Source organism: Trichechus manatus, unplaced genomic scaffold (assembly GCF_000243295.1).
Source record: "Trichechus manatus latirostris isolate Lorelei unplaced genomic scaffold, TriManLat1.0 scaffold00003, whole genome shotgun sequence".
Lineage (NCBI taxonomy): Eukaryota > Metazoa > Chordata > Mammalia > Sirenia > Trichechidae > Trichechus > Trichechus manatus.
In genome coordinates, this window is record NW_004443939.1 from 36,599,024 (window position 1) to 36,617,188 (window position 18,165).

At 37.4% G+C, this 18,165-nt stretch overlaps 1 protein-coding gene across 2 annotated transcripts in view; it reads right to left on the reverse strand.

Moving 5' to 3' along the window:
• The window catches only part of COL24A1 (collagen type XXIV alpha 1 chain), a 421,541-nt gene that overhangs the window by 74,009 nt on the left and 329,367 nt on the right, over positions 1-18,165 (reverse strand). For both annotated transcript variants that reach the window (XM_023731663.1, XM_004369122.2), the window contains exons 46-47: positions 9,435-9,488; positions 8,171-8,278 (exon numbers count right to left, since the gene is read on the reverse strand). In XM_023731663.1, coding sequence (XP_023587431.1) covers positions 8,171-8,278; positions 9,435-9,488 — 162 coding nt within the window. The remainder of the gene's footprint in view (positions 1-8,170; positions 8,279-9,434; positions 9,489-18,165) is intronic.

The following is an 18,165-nucleotide window of genomic DNA, read 5'->3' on the forward strand; positions in this document are numbered from 1 at the left end:
TGTTATGATCCACACAGTCGAATGCCTTTGCATAGTCAATAAAACACAGGTAAACATCTTTCTGGTATTCTCTGCTTTCAGCCAGGATCCATCTGACACCAGCCATGATATCCCTCAGTCCACGTGTTCTGAATCCAGCTTGAGTTTCTGGCAGTTCCCTATGAAGGTAATGCTGCAGTCACTTTTGAATGCTCTTCAGCAAAATTTTACTTGTGTATGATATTGATGATATTGTTCGATAATTTCTGCATTCAGTTGGATCACCTTTCTTTGGAATAGGCTTAAATATGGATCTCTTCCAGTTGGTTGGCCAGGTAGCTGTCTTCCAAATTTCTTGGCATAGAGGAGTGAGTACTTCCAGTGCTGCATTAATTTGCTGAAACATCTCAATTGGTATTCCGTCAGTTCCTGAAGCCTTGTTTTTCGCCGATGTCTTCAGTGCAGCTTGGACTTCTTCCTTCAGTACCATTGGTTCTAGGTCATGTGCTACCTCCTGAAATGAATGAACACTGACCAATTCGATAGAATGTATATAATTAATTAATTAGCGAACTGAAGGATCAGATTGAAGAACTCTCCTAAATGGCAGCAAGAAGGATAAGAGATAGAAAAATGGAGTATAGAGGTAGAAATGTCAGTGCTCTGATAAGAGGTCCCAAAAAGAGAATAATACAAGAGGAAGAAATATTTAGAGAGGACATTAAGTTTCCAAGTTAATGAAAGATGAAAGACTTGAGATTGAAAGGTCTAACTAAAGGCCAAACAAGAGAGATAAGCAAAAGCCAACAAGAGACATTTTAGTGAAATTTAAGAATATCAAAGATATAAAGAAATTTCTGAAAATTTCCAAAGCAAAAGAACATTTTTCAAATTGACATTAGCTTTTTCAGCAGCAGTCCTGGACACTGTAATATTTTTAAGTACTGAAAAGAAAGAACACTAAACATAGAATTTTTATAAACTACCAAAATGTTACATAAATGTGAGGGAGTAATAAAGATCTCTGCAGGTATATGAAGCCACAGAAGGCTTGCCTCACAAACACCTACATTTAAAATACTTTTTAGAGGAAATAAACAATGATAGAAACAAATCCAGAAGATCCTACAAGGGATAATTGAAAGTAATAGTGATCAAATGTAATTAAGTTCACTACTCTCTTAAAAAAAAGAGGCTAGAAACAAAGGAAATCAAAACAGAAGAAAGTCAACATTTGAGATAATATAAAAAAATGATGAGGAAGAGGAACGATTTGTAAAAACAAAGAGACATGAGGGCATGTAAACATTCTTGTCTCATTAGAGGGAAGATATAGTGATATATGAAAAAAAATCAATAGAGTTAAATAACTGGTTTAGTACAACTGCTATCAGAAGAAAAAAAGGGTAGTTTTTAAACTAGCAGAAAAAATTCAATCTATCCAATGAAAATCAAGAAAGATAAAGAAAAAAGAAACAAATAAAAAAAAGGGTATAGTACAAGTTAAACACAGGATTAAGATGGCAAATGTTCTTAAAGGAGAAAGTGCTAAGATCTGGAATAGTATAAGGATGGCCACTATTGCTGCTACTGTTTGCTGTAGCATTGAAGTCCTGGTCAACTTATATGGAAGGAAAAAGAAATGAATTTAAGAAAAAAGATAAATCTGAAAGAGGTGAATTATTTGGAGATATAATCTAACTAGAAACCCAATAGAATCACAACAGCAAATTATTAGAAATTAAAAAATTCAGCTATATAAAATATAACCTACACAAATCAGTAATATTTATTTAAACCAGTAATAGCTAACTAGAAAATAGAAATATACAAGACCTTTATTGAGGGACAATACTGCATATTGACAAGCACAAAGAATGTGGCGTTAGATTGCTCTTATAGTTGTGTGACTGTGGAAAGTTATTTAACCTCTTGATGCCTCAATTTCTTCATCTATATGAATACAATTGTAACTATCTTATAAGACTATAAGGATGAAATGAGTTAATACATTAAACATTTATCATAGTACCTGGCACATAATAAGCATTATATGAGTATTTGCCATTATTATGATGAAGAAGCTCTATTATAAGTCAATAGAAGATGATAGGAATCAATAAATAGTTCATATTTTTACAAAGCTTAAAATTATACAATGTTAATTTTCCCCAAATGAATCTATAAATTCAGTGCAAACCCAATAACAATTCTAGTTTTTGTTTTGCTGTTTTTTGTTAGAAAACACCCATTGCTGTCGAGTCAATTCTGACTCATAGTGACCCTATAGGACAGAGTAGAACTGCTCCATAGAGTTTCCAAGGAGCACCTGGTGGATTCAAACTGCCAACCTTTGGTTAGCAGCCATAGCTCTTGACCACTATGCCACCAGGGTTTTTTGTTAGAGAAACTCAATAAATCTAATCCCAAATGTATGTGGAGGAAAAAAAGACAATGAATAAGCAATCCACCTTAAAAAGAGAAGAGTGAAAGAGAACTTGCCCTTACATATATGAGGACATAGTACAAAGTCATAGTAATAAGAGCAGTGTGATACCAGAAATAGATCAGAGGCCAACAAAATTTTTCTGTAAAAGGGCCAGATAGTAACTACTTTAGAATTTGCAGGCCATACATTATCTGTCACATCTATTCACCTCTGCCATCACAGAGCAAAAAGAGCCATATGTAAATGAATGAGTGTGGCTGTGTTCCAATAAAATGTTTCCAGATACTGAAATCTGAATTTCATATGATTTTCATTTGTCATAACACATTATTATTTTTATTTTTTCAACCATTAATAAATGTAAAAACCATTCTTAGTTTGTAAGATATACAAAAATAGGCCAATTTGGCTCACTGGATATAGCTGGTCAACCCTTGCCATAGACTATTGAGACAGACTCATGTTTAATATGACCATGTTTATATCCAAGTGGGCTGGGTGTTTTCTGTTTGCCTTTTCAGACCCAATCGCTTCCCTTCTTCACTCTGCTCTATGACCTAGCAAGCTCCCTTACCCTCTAGCTCTGACCAATGTTGTACAAAGGGGGTATGGGTAGGAGTGGTCCATCCTTGCTTCAGGCAAAAGGGAGTGCACTGTCTGCAGTGAATTACTAAAATAATTATAATTAACTGCTTTTTATTATCGCCATGCACTGGCAATTCCAAAAAAACTCCTCCCCACCAGGGCAGACTGTTCCCAATGTCCCCCTCTTTTGGTTGTTTTGGCTAATGGGAGGCATTGGCAAGAGATTGGAGGACAGGAAGAGATGGAAATTGAAATATTTATTCCCCTCATGCTCTCTTTGCTAGATTCAACTGGATTAGCTGAATTCTTCTACTGAAGACCTCAGCTCCTGCTGAATGACTCCATTCTATGGTGATATCTACTTTCTTTAGATTTTGATAATTGTTCTCTTAAGCCCCTTCAGGCCTAGGGTTTGTAATAGCTTCCCATTGTTGCTAGCCTTGGGGTGTTTCAATATCTGTTGTTGGTTTTCCTTAGCCTTGTTCACATATTTGTAAATAGTCTCTTTATTAAATCCTCCTCAAGTGCCCCATTTGAACGTGCCATGTGTCTTTAGCCAGGACTCTAGTGTAGTAATTGGTAACAAGATTGACTCCAGGAAACTAATCCCCAAAAGAGGATTCTAGGATTGAGCTGCTCATAACCAAAGAAAGCTCAGATAACTTCCTTGTCCAGGGTAAATGAGACACTAGTAATCCCTGGTATGCAGTGGCATCATGATTACTAAAATTATCACTGGTCGTGGCATTAGATGAAGTTGGAGGGCAAAGATTTGGAAGATTATGTGGCCTTGGTATGTAGTCAGCAGGTGAAAACAGTGATTATAAAGTGGGTTGGACTGCCTCTGATGGATCTATAAAGGATATACTGAGAAAGGGAAAAATTGAAGGACAAATTCAGGACACAAGTATAGAATGAGAAAACTTCCACAGCAGCTTTAAAGAGTTCTTCATCTCCTGTAGTCACAGGGAAAATATGACTGAGGACCTAACCCTCTATAAGATTTTCAGAATTTGCCTACCAATACATTATCAACCCAACCAGCTCTCTTAGGCTAAGACAGAGGTACTGGTGGAGAAAGAAATCTCCAAGACAAGGGACAGGGGACAGTTGAGCAGACATGGGTAAGACTAAGAACTTTGAATCTCACATCCCCCTTAACCTTTCTTGCATGTAGACGCAGCCCCTGCTCAAGCACCTGGGAGCACCACTGATAGCTTGATAGATTGGCAATTTGAATCCTGGACTCAATTGTGGCCTATAATTAGTGAGGTTAAAATGGTACAACTTCCCTAGAATACTGTATAGGAAAGAACACAAAGGCTCAGGAAGACAGAAGAATAAGAGATGGATCTATTACATGCAATCTGCTCAGCTACCATGTAACCATAGGTCCTGCAAAGGCTTAAAGAACCATCTTTACCAAGGTGTTAAGAAATGTCATCAGAATTGGACTTCCTGATTTAAATGGGATGCTGGAATCCCTTGAGTCCAAGTGATAGTGCTTAACTATAAGAGAAAAAGTAAGAGCAATGATCACAATAAGCCATAAGGATGAAGTGGAATCAGAATGTTTTGACCTGCAGGGATCTGTGTTGATGGCTAACTAATCACAGGATCACTAGGAATTAAATATACTGTAGCCTACCACCAATATATTGATATAAAAGTAGAAAAATTCTAGGTCTGCTTGACAGAAACCTGAATCAAGTCACTAGACTTGGGATTCATGGACTCTTATTCAGTTCCCAGACCTAAACTAGTTCCTAGACCAAGAATCTCTTGATTGAGGGGAAGGAAGGCTCTATTTGAGGAAGGATTCTCCCCAAAGCTTTCTTCAGAGGGGACTGTGTCATTTACTAGGTGATTGAACACTGGGGAAAAATAAATTCTCAGCCTTTCTGGGGACTGTTAAGTAGTGGCTATGAACTCATGATAATCCCTGGAAATCCAAAATACCATCATGGTACAGTGGTCAAGGTGGGAGTTTATGAAGGCCAGGTGATTAAGGGAGCTTGGGCCCAACTCCTTTTCCAAGTGGGACAGTGAACCCAGTTTTTTTGTTTTCTCAAATCCAAGAACATAGTAGAAGTCCCAGACTCATAAAATTAAAGCTATTATAGTAGGAAGGGAAGAGATAAGTGGAAGCCCCTGCAACTATCTCTCCCTGCCCCACCCCCCAAGTAGTAAACCAAAGGTAATACCACATTCCTAGGGAAAATTGTACATATGATTGTCAAAATCAAAGACCTCAGAGAGGCAGAGGTAGTGATTGCTACTATACCACCATTTTACTTACCCGCTTGGCTGATGCAAACACCAGATGAATCATGGAGAATAACTAATTTATTATAAATTGGGTGATGCCAACTACAGCTGCAGTTTCTGATGTGGTGCCTTTACTAAACAACAGAGCCCCTAGCAACAACAGCAACAGGCCTAGCAAAAATGCTTTCTGCCCGCATTCCTATCAGTAAAGATAATCAGGAGCCTTCATGTGGCAAGGACAGTAGTATCCCTTCATTGTCTTACCTCAGTGCCATGTCGACTCAACGCTCCTCTCTGTCATAAAATAGACTAGAGAGATATCTTTACAATCTTGATATCTCACAAAATATTATGCAGGTCCATTACACTGATAACATTATGTTAACTGGACCTGGAGAGGAGAAAAGAATAAGCATCCTAGAGATGTACAAGAGGATAGGATTAAAAAGTTCAGGGGATTTCCAAATGGGTGAAATTCCTAGGAATAGTGGTTTGCAGGCATATGAAGATATCATTTTGAAAGTGGAGACAAGTTGTTTCACTTTGCACTGCCTATCACAATAAAAGGGGTATAACACTTGGTGAGCCTCTCTGGATTTTGGAATCAACTTATATCACTTTTAGGTGGGCTGCTCCAACCCATTTGCTGGGTATTCTGTAAGGTTGCTAGTTTTGAGTGGGCTCTGAAGGAAGAAAAGACTCTTCAGCAGATTCAGGTTACAGAAGGGTCTTACGGCTGGTAGAGATGGCAAATGGAGCTTTTGTTAATACCTCATATGAGAATTACAGCTTATATCCATAAGGTTTTGGAGACAGGTCATGTCCTCTTCTGTCAAATATAATACTTACTAGAGAGCCTCCTCTATACAGAACTCTGTATAGAGGAGGCTGTCAATCACCAGGTAAACAAGATGGCCCACTGTGTAGACGTCAGTCAACTTTTTTCCATAGTAATCCCGGTGGTTGCTCAATGGACCCATACGCAGGAGTCCAACAATAGAAACTTATCCTCATCAAGGCTGATTTGGCCACCACCCGTTGAGTGTCCAAATTGCCAAAAGCAGAGGCCAGCACTGAGCTTCCAACATGGTAGTGCTCCCTGGGGAACTAGTTAGAGGTGGCTGTGATTGTCCTTATAGGGATAGACACATATTCTGAATATTGATTTACTGTTGGAATCGACTCAAAGGCAACGGGTTTGGTTTTTTTCTTTTTTTGGTTCCTACTCAAAGTTCTTCTGGCTAGGTAAAATGTAGTCAGTACACAGCATGGAATATTGTACATCAGTTAGAAGAGACAGAGCTGATATACAGAGACATATGAATGGATCTTAAAAACCTAGTGCTTAGTGAAAAAAGTAAGAAACAGGATGACCTACTGTGTTTATATAATTAAAGAATGCACACAAAACAACACTATATTTTTGGAAGTATACAGTCAAATAAAAAATATATTTTAAAACATATATACTAGGGAGAGGAAATGAGAGTGGGATAAAAGAAAATGAATCAATCAGTCAACGAGCAGGTCCATGCAAAAACTGAAGGATTATAATATGCCATAAATTAATGGATATGGTTAACCCAACAACTCTATATCTAGGGTTAAAGATAAAGAGAGGGAAAGAAAAATGAAAGATCTTTTTTCTCTTCCTCATCTGGCATTCAGGACTCAGGCAGGTGACTTCAATCAAGTTATCAGATAAATTTTACTGGGTTCTTGAAACTATATGGTTAATTCTTCTAACACTTTGAGTGAAAACACAACCTGGGCTAATATAAAAATATCTGGATCAGGATGACATTGAGGAAGAAATGAGGGAAAACGGCTAAGTGAAGACAGAAGTGATATATTTTTAAATTTCTGATCAAATAAATAAGATAAAAATTTGCATGAAAAATAAGAGAGACTCTATCATTGCATCAACACTAAAAGAACATAGAGAAAATACTCACATAATTCTTGTAAAGTACTGAGGCTGTAAAAGTCAGAGAAAATGATTTTTGGCAGAACCTATCTTGGGTTATTGCCATGATCTAAACATTCCAAAGGTGGCTGGAGACACTGGTGAACTCAAAACACAGCCATATTATATAGCCCCTAAAATTATGCTTCTTTATAGTTCTTGTTTACAAGCTTTTATATGTGTAAAAATGGCATAAATTATTAACACTGTGTGATGGTTGATTTTATATGTCAGCCTGGCTAGGTTATGACTCTCAGTGGTTTGGCCACTGGACCGGTTGCTGTTCCATAATGTCATGTCATGTCATGTAATGCCATCACCTTCTATGATGTGATCTGATATGTTGAACCAATCAGTTGAAATAGGATTTTCCTTGGGGGTCTAGTCTGTCTCCAGAATATAAATGAATGTTCTGGCAGAGCTCTCTCTCTCCCCCCTACACTCTTCTTGTCACCTGACCTATGGATCTTGGGCTATAAGCCTGCAGAAGTCTTCGGCCTACCACTTGACCTGCAGATTTTGGTTTTGCCGGCCCTCTACAATTTTGTGAGCCAGCAGAGGTCTCCAGCCTGCTGCCTGATCTATAGATTTGAGACTTGTGAGTCCCCCAATTGTGTGAGCGATTTCCTTGAAGTAAATCTCTCTCTCTATATATATATGTATATGTGTCTCACTGGTTCTGTTTCTTTAGAGAACCTTGACTAAGACACACTGTATAGGCTATTAGACATAAAATAGCCAAGAGAACGTCCCTATTGGCATTCCCTGGAAATCACAAGTACAATTCCAAAATCACTATGAAAGAAATGATTGTATTAATCTGAGTCAATGCCAAAGCTAAAAAAATAGCCAAAATATCTATGTTCTAGCAAGGACATATTTGCACATAAGAAACAAAGAGCAGAGATATTCAAACTACTCACAGGAAGTCCCCATTTCCCCGGCAGCCCAACTTTTCCAGGTGTTCCTGAAATGCCATCTGCTCCAGGGTATCCTTGCATCCCTTTTGGCCCAGATAGGCCTGGAAGTCCCTTGATAATTAAAAGTTACTTGAATTATAGACAGATGCTGTGTAGTTGTTTAAATGACAAGTATCTTTATATAAAAGTTTACATATTTTTAATCCCCTGTCCCAGGACAAATTTTCCTCTGTTTCCTGGATTCCTAAATAATTTACTATTTGGATTCAAAAGAGCAGATCTTTAAAACAGTTTTTAAAAGTTCCCTAAACAAAAATGCCAAGCTAATTTACAGTAATTTATTTTGTAACCTTTTCAGCTTTAGTGTAATTCTCTGGCATTTCTCACTATACCAGCCTGTGCTTTCCCCAGCAATGGAGAAAAGATCAGCTATATGCAACTTTCAGCTTAGGGTGGAGGCCGTCATTCATGTACAAAACTTCATATTGCTATTATTTTCCCAAGAAACTAACTATGGCTCTTTTTACTGTCACTGTGAATTTGATAATTATATGACTGAGAAAAGGTTATAACATTTTGTTTCTATTCTTAGGTAATTGGACTTTATCTGCAGTACTTTCTGATCTGAATGTGCTTATTATATGTTCATTTTCACCACAATGTTTGAGCCAACATAGGCCACCCAAAGCAGGCATCTAGTCTCTGGCTAGGGGAGACCAGCAGGAAGTCTTTGCTAATAAGTCCATCAATACACACCTTCCTGGTCAGAGTAGGTTACTACTGAAGGCTAATGCAAAAGTAATCTTTGTTCTGTGATAGAAAGATCTTTTTTAAAAAAAATTTTCTAAGACCTTTTGTTCTACTTGCCAGAAGAATGAGAGACTGAATCCTCCAATTAAAATATAGCTCATGTCTTTTTAATTATTGCTTGAAGATCTCTGACCTTCATCACCATGTATTTTGTCATGATTCCTAGTTCCCTGTTTATCAGAGGTTTGTTATCAGAGAGGTAGAGAAGGCAGTGTAACACAGGAAAACAGTATCCTTCAATGGCAGGGACTTGCCTCTAACAGCAAGCTTGGTTTTGGGCTAAATGGTCATATTTTGTTCCCTTTGTGTTTCAGCATGGGTTTAATTTTTTTCTTTTTTTTCAATCACAGTCTCATTTATCCAACACCTGTCATAATTGGCTCCAAAGCTTTTTGCTTGCTAAAGCTACCTATTCTATTTAGAAAAACAAGGAAGACGAAAAAGGTCTGTTACTTACAGGAATCCCAGGCTTCCCAGATGGACCAAGTGCTCCTTTTTTCCCCTGAGGACCCTAAAAATGTGAAGCATACTTGTCAACTGATTGTAATAAACTTAAACTGAAGGCATAGAAAAGAACTCTGAGACCGGGATGCTACAGCAAACTCTGCCACTAACTTGAATGTCATTGGGACTGCCATTTAACTATTCTGGGAGTCTCTTTCTTCATCTGAAAAGGAGACAATTTGACCAGATAACATGAATTTCCTTCCGGTTCCAAATTTTATGATTTAAGAAATCACCATTCTAAAAGGGAACTAGATATATTACTTAATATTTAAGGAGGGCCTTGGTCTCCCTCCTGAAATGGCTAAGTACTTAATGAAGTAAATATTTATTGAGTATCATATACCAGGGACTCTTCTATGGACTGGGAATGCAAAGGCAAAGTTTCTGCTCACAAGGTACTTACAGTGTAGTGAGGGAGATGAACCAATGGCCTATAATGTGATTCTCCTGATGCACAAAAAAGAACATACTTATGAATCATGGAAAAGATATTTATTTCCCACAGAACTGTTTGTTTTTCCATGTATGAGATGTTTTAAATCATAATTGATTCAGCAGTAACTGGTCTGCCAGGATAGTTAGGAACTTTGCCGTTGCAAATCATGCCACTGTGCTGATGATATCCCAAAATTATTTTAAGAAGAAAAATGTGGAAAAGAATGACCTAGTTCACAAATAACAAAAAGAAATATATTGTCACTACAGGAATGTTTCTCAGGAATCATCAAAGTTCTCAGAAACAATAATTTCACAAAAATGGGATGTTCTTCTTTTTTTAATTATGCCCCAAATGAATAGCCAACTAAGGAAGAACAACAAAAGTCAAGTTCTTTACCAGGCATTCAAGGCCCTTATCATTCAGCTCCAACCTCTTCTTTTTTAGCAGTATGTTGTTGTTAGGTGCAGGCGAGTTGTTTCTGACTCACAATGGCCCTATCTACAATAGAATGAAATGCTGCCTGGTCCTGTACCATCCTCACAATTGTTGCTATGCTTGAGCCCATTGTTGCAGCCACTATGTCAATCCATCTCATTGAGGATCTTCCTCTTTTTCACTGACCCTCTTCTTTACCAGGCATGATGTCCTTCTCCAGGGACTGGTCCCCGCCCAATAACATGTTCAAAGTACGTGAGATGAAGTCCCATCATCCTTGCTTCCACGGAGCACTCTGGCTGTAATTCTTCCAAGATAGACTTGTTCATTCTTCTGGCAGTCCATGCTATATTCAATATTCTTCATCAACACCATAATTCAAAGGCATCAATTCTTCTTCGGTCCTCCTTATTCATTGTCCAGCTTTCGGACAATGAGTTGATTGAAAATACCATTGCTTGGGTCAGGCGCACCTTAGTCCTCAAAGTGGTATCTTTGCCTTTAACACTTTAAAGAGGTCTTCTGCAGCAAATCTGTCAAATGCAATACGTCGTTTGATTTCTTGACTGCTGCTTTCTTGGGTGTTATGAGTCGGAATTGACTTGACAACAATGGAGTTTAGTTATCTTGAGTAATACTAATTAAATAGCACATGAATTATGACAGTATTCAAATATGTTAACCAGTGTGTTTTTTCCTTCATAGTATTCCTATTTATGCAAAGAGATAGCTCTGTTGTAGACTTTCGATTTCCACAATAGACTTTTCCTTGGCTTATAACTTTCACAGCAGTCTTCTGAAACTCAAGGCAATGGTGGTGGCAATAGTTTGGGACAAAAATATTTTCAGTTTCCAGCCCATGCTTTCTAAATATCAAAAGCCTAATTTTTAAATATTAAAAGTCTATTTTTGAGTATCAAAGACAAAGGTCATAAACGAATCAAGTCATAAAATTTATGCCACGAAGAAAAGATTTACAATAATTATAATAATGTAAAAGAGAGTTTTTCCAAATAAGGATATATAAAGAGCTTCCAGTTGAGGACAGGGAAGAGAAAAATCAGAAAAGAAGCAAGACTGTTAGGCTCTGATGGGTATCTCTGAGAAGAGCCTTTTGCCCCAATCTACCCCCAAGTCCTCATGTGGTAGAAACAATAGCCCCAGGTAAGTTTAGGGATCTGGGCACAGAGGTGATGGCTAGGGAAACTAAAGGTCTCACTGGGAGGTCCACATACCCTGCAGTGAGTGTCAGTAACGGAGTAGAAGTTTCTGCATGAGATGTCTAGGCTAGTAGGCTTGAGAGTCTTCCAAGTCTCCTAGGAACCCAGCATGGTGTGAGGAGCAGCAGAAAGTTATTGACATGTGGCCAAGAGCAGCAAGCATATGGCACCGAGAGCCATATCTAAGGAGGCCTTGGACCTGAGATAAGAGCTGTACATGCCAGCATGGACCAAAGATCATTTGCTCGGAGGGCCAAGTTAGATGCCAACATGGTAGGATAATGACAATTGGGGACCAAAAGGAAGAAGTGCATTTCAGCGGGTGCTACTGTGAATAGATGATGACTGAAGACCAAACTCACCTCCCATTCCCCTTCCCCATCATTGCCACCCAGAATCTAATGCAAATCTAAGAAGAGAGAGAATGGAGAAAATTCTAAATTAAATGTAGGATATTTGAGTGAATGGAGTTAAAGGCAGTCAACTGACTAGATTTCACCAGTTAGGCTACTACCACCAGGCAGGATGGACAGGCAAGACAGTTGTTAATTTCCATGATGAAGAACATAAACAAAGTTACATTTTTAGCAAACCTGAGTTTATGGTTTAAGATTTAGATATGCTACACATGTTAAAAGCTGCAGCTGCTAACCAAAAGGTCGGCAGTTTGAATCCACCAGGTGCTCCTTGGAAACCCTATGGGGCAGTTCTACTCTATCTGAGAGAGTAGCTATGAGTCAAAATTGACTCGGACAGCGGGTTTGTTTTTTTTGGTTTACACATGTATATAAGTGTCTTATTTCAAACCTTCAACTAACAACATGAAAACACAGAGATTCACATATTATGAGACAAATCAGTTACACTTTGAGGTGACTGTTATGTTGGGATTACTTCAGAAGAGTTAAATATTGTGCCCTGGAATGTATATCTATGAATGGGTCTATCATCATGAAAACTAGAGGACATCAGGAAGCAGTTCCCAATGGAATAACACTAAACAGAAATACAAATATGAAAAATATTTTTAAAGTATATATTGATATTTATAATACAACAATTATGGCAAAATTTATCTGTCAAACACCAGAAAGTGTTTAACAAATAGTAAAATTATGGTCTGCTATTTTTAGATGTTCAGATCAAGAAAGATTTTCTTATTATTGTCAACATAAATAAAAGAAAGTAGGCCAACTAGAAAAAACATAGTCTTAGAACAGAGGTTTTAGAAACATATATCATCAGAGTGTAGAGTATTGGTATCTTTTTTAAATACGTGGATTTAAAAAAATCTCAAAGTTAGAATTACTGGGTAGTCTTATAACTAAACTAAGACCTAAACATTAATCCTGCACAGAGGTGGTCTGTTCACTAGGAATTTATAAATTGGACCAACCCTCAAACCAAACCCATTGCCGTTGAGTCCATCCTGACTCATAGTGACCGTATAGGACAGAGTAGAGCTGCCCCATAGGGTTTCCAAGGAGTGGCTGGTAGATACGAACTGCCAACCTTCTGGTTAGCTGCCAAGCTCTTAACCACTATGCCACCAGGGGTCCAACTGGCCAAAAGCAAAGAAAATATGTTGTCATATAAAGTGTTAGTAGATGATTAATTGAGTTTGTATCATAAAAAGGGGGGAAAAAAAAGTCACTCTTCAACAAATCACAAAAATTCAAATATAATAAAGCTAGAAGCATTCTATGCTACTTTTAAACTTAACTTCCTCATATTACTTTACTTAAACATAAACACCTCATAAATCAACAAACTTTTCTGTTCTGATTATACTCCATCACTGTAAAATCAATTCGGACTCATAGAGACCCTATAGGGCTGAGTAGAACTGCCCTATAGGATTTCCAAGGCTGTAAATCTTTACGGAAGCAGACTGCTACATTTTCTCCTGCAGAGCAGCTGGTGGGTTTGAACTGTCGACCTTGTGGTTAGCAGCCAAGTGCTTAACCACTGTGCCACCAGGGCTCCTTGTTCTTATAATAGGAACGGCAAATGAATTTTATATCCGGTCTTGATAGTGCACATAAAATTGTGTTTTCTCATTTACGTGGCTAGATTTGAAAGTATATAGAGTGGTACATCTGAAATCAGATCCATTTAAGACAGCCTTCTGTTCATTCGGACAATTGTTAACGTGCAATTTTAGTCTAAACCGTGTTTGTTGTTTAAATGAGGCCGAAGGACAGTTAATCTCAGTAATTTCCTAGTTCTATCTTCTTTTGAGAAGGCACCTTTAAAAAGCAAACAAATTTAGAGAGTTAAGCAATGCATTCGTTTTTTTAAAACAAGAAATTTCAATTCACTAAAATCTGGAATTTTGTTTTGGGAGGAAAATAAGTTTTCGGTTTGTGTCTTTGTCTTTGAAAGCCATTATAGGACAGCTCACTCACGTTCGCATTACAAAAGTCTCTAAAAAATATAGTAGTTCTGCAGTTGTTTTTTTGACTTTCCCTAACTTTTTCTCTATAGATGCCCACAGTCCCAAGTTCAAGAGCCTAGTAAATGAATTAGTTGGTTAAGTAAAACAATCATATTTTATTAAAAAAAATTGCAGAGTAATAGTGGGCTTTCATATAATAATAGGAATCAAAACATAAAATTTCCAGTGTTGGTTCTGTTGCTAACTAGCTCTGTGATCTTAAGTAAGTCATAATCTCTCTGGGACTTAAATTTCTTCATCTGAAAAATGAGAGGGTTGTCCAGATGATTTGTAAAGGGCCATTTCCAAATCTAAAAAAAGAAATTTAAATCTCTGCAAAATGTAAAAAAATAAGATGACAGCATTGGGTAGGATGCACCGGGCCACTGACAGCGCTCCTGTTGTTGCTGTTGTGTGCCATTGAGCGATTCCGACTCACAGAGACCCCATGTGACAGAGTAGAACAGCCCCAGAGAATTTCCTGTGCTGTAATCTTTACAGCAGAGCCCTGGTGGCACAGTGCTTAAGAACTCCACTGCTAACCAAAAGGTCAGCAGTTCCAGTCCACCAACTGCTCTTTGGAAGACCTATGGGACAGTTCTACTCTGTCCGAGAGGGTCACTAGGAGTTGGAATTGACTTGACAGCAATGGGGTCTTTTTCTTTTTTAAAAAAATCTTTATGGGATCAGATCACCAGGTCTGCTAGTGGATTCGAACTGCTGCCCTTTTGGATAGCAGCTGAGCACCACCAGCGGTCTTTGAAGGTGCCCTTAAAGAATAATGTACAGTCAGTGAATATTCTTATAGCTATTAATATTATTTTAAACCCTAAGAGGTTGGAAATGTTTACAGAAAATACAGCAATATTCAAAAGGTTGTGAAAGGTCATCTGCCAGGGAGAATGAGAAATCTTCTTAGCCATAAAGATCAAGACTTGGGGTACTAATTATAATAAAGTATGATGGCTTACAGCCCCTTATCATTATTTTGAACTAGGCACTTATTTTAAAGAATAACATACTAAAACATACTTAGGTTTAAGTTCATATTCCACTTAACTTCAGAGGAATTTCTTATTCATTTATAAAGATTATTTTACTAGAACAAAGTAAATCCAAAGCTAATCCTGATTATTTTTCTAGGAACAATAGGCAATATAAATTGTTATTTGATTGAATAACATGACTGCCATTCAAACACAGTCATAGGAAAAAAAATAGAAAGAGATTTAAGCATTTTAGGAAAAAAATTTAATTCCAACAAAGCACATATTTTTAATATTATATTTTTGTAAAATCCTAGTAATTTTGATCTCATTCATAATTACCCTGTTTTTGCTGAAATGCTGTTAGTCAATATACAAAGCACACCATGACTCATTAAAGATTTAGACCCACTACTAAAATGTGAACTAACTGTGAGGAAAGATAGTAACTAAACAGTAAAAACTATAAATCGCTAAATATTTTTGATTACTTTAAAATATAGTTGTATTCAAATACATAATACAAATTAAGGGCCAACAAAGCATCTACATATGTGCCTTAGTAAATTTAAAAGAACGATAATTTATAAATAACATAATTTTATGCAAGTTAAACATAAACTCCATCATAATATTTTCATGTGGTTACTTTTCAGCCGCCATTGCCTCCCAATAGTGCAAAGGTAATAACAAATAATAATAAGGTGATAATAAAAAGTATACTGAGCCTGTACTATCACTGTACTGAGTGCATTAAAATTAATTATCTAACTTAATCTACACAAATATCATGTAAAGAATTTTCAGAAGAGGAAATGGAGGCTAAAGAGATTAAATAATTAGTCCAAGGTCATACAACCCATTAAGAAGGGGAGCTGGGATCTGAAAGTAGGTAGTCTGACTCCAGATTGACAGCATAACCTGTCTAAATAATAATAAATTCTGAATTAGTGCAATTCTCAATTTTCTAACATATAAATAAATAAGCTTAAAGACACTCTAGCTATAATACTTTTTTTTTTGGTAGCTATAATACTTTTGTTGCCCTTGTTAGGATTTTTGTTGCCCTTGCTACACATCCTGATAAAAAGCTTCATGGGATTGTACAGAGAGATGACAATTTCTGAACCATTAGAATGTCTTACTATTCCACTGTGTAAATTTTAAAATTGTGCCATTCACTCATTTTCCATTCCACAAATACCGAATACTTTCACTGCCCCAAGTGCTGGGGAAATAATTTACAAAGGGTAGATAAGGTACCTTACCCCCGAAGGAGCTATTCTAGTGGTAAAAAGATAACAGAAATAAATACATAATATTATAATTTAAAGCAGCAATAAGTATAAGAAAAGAAAAGGAAAAACAAAACAAAACAAAAACAAAAAAATAGAGGAGGGTGATCGGGATGGGTGTATCTACCACTTACTCTGTGTATCTGTGCACACACTATTTTTATTTATTTTTTAATATTTTATTTATTTTTTGTATTGTACTTTAGATCAAGTTTTACTGAACAAACTAGCTTCTCATTAAACAGTTAGTACACATATTGTTTTATGACATTGGTTAACTATCCCATGACATGTCAACACTCTCCCTTCTTGAACTTGGGTTCCCTATTACCAGCTTTCCTGTTCCTCCTGCCTTCTCATCCTTGCCCCTGGGCTGGTGTACCCCTTTAGTTTCATTTTGTGTTATGGGCTTGTCTAACCTTTGGATGAAGTGTGAGCCTCAGGAGTGACTGACTTCATTATCAACAGTATAGAGAGAGGCTGAATGCCTTCACTACGGTCTGAAAGGCCACCAGAGACAGAGGCACTGGCTGGGTGTGGGAATATATGCCATTTAAACATGGCTGCACTATGGACAACCGCAGCCCCCACAGGCCTCTAGGCGGTATACCACATGTTGGAGACTTGTCAGCGATAAGAATGAGATAAGGCACGACTTGTTTTCCCAAACCTATTGTCTTGTTAATGATTGGCTTGTTTACCTGAATTCCTTCTCCCTTACCCGAAACTTATTGTTACTCACCCAAAGCCCATTGTTCTGTTATTTGCTTCACTGCTTGCTGTATTGACTATAAAATAAACTCCTGGGACTAAAGCTGGGGTTCGACTCCTCAGAGTGACCCTCCTGGCCCCACTCCTCTGTAAGAGTTGTGGAATTGGTTATTGTCTCCGCTGCCCCGACATTTGCCGCCGCTGCGACAGCTGGGATTTGAACTCATGTCTAAATTCTCACACAGGGTTGTTGGGTAACAACTCTAGCTGACAGAATCACATTTACTGTACACAGATTCAACCCAATCCCAATTTGGCTAGGGAAGGAAAAATTGACTACTTTTGTTGAACTAATGATATAGTAACTCAAATAGTTCTGTTGTTTCCTTAGTGACATAAAATATCCTTAACCAAAAAACTGTGTAAGAAACAGGAAAGGGTATAAGAAAATAGACTTTAAGATTTCTTTTTCCCAATGACAAGCAAACCATTTAACAAAATGTGATGATAAGGCTCTGTTATGGATTGAATTGTGTCCCTCCAAAAGATATGTTGAAGTTTTAACTCCTGTACCTGTGAACGTCACCTTGCTTGGAAATAGGATTTTTCTTTTGTTTTCAGTTAAGTCATATCAAAGTAGGGTAGGTCCTAGTCCTAATCCTTTTTGAGTGGTGTCTTATAAAAGGGGAGGACAGACAGGGAGACAGAGACAAACAAGGGGAAGACAGATACCACATGATGATGGAGGCAGATGAATCTATAAGCAGCAGAGGAATGCCAAGGATTGCTTACAACCACCAGAAACTAAGAGGGAAGCATGAAACCGTTCCTCTCTTAAAGCCCCCAGAAGAAACTGACATGGCTGAGACTCTGATTTGGACTTCCAGCCTCCAGACTGAGAGAAAATAAATTTCAGTTTTTTCAAGACACCCACTCTGTGGTATTGTGTTACAGCAGCCCTAGGAAACTAGTACAGAGTTTATGTGAAATGAATTTCTAATTCAAGCTCTAAGGGGATAAATGATTCAAGTACATTGCCCAAAAGGGAACTAGGTACTACTTTTTAATTATCAATACATATTTATAGTAGATGAAAACAAAACACAAGAAATCACTCATTAAGAGAGAATGGTGTTTACACATCTACCAAAAAGTGAC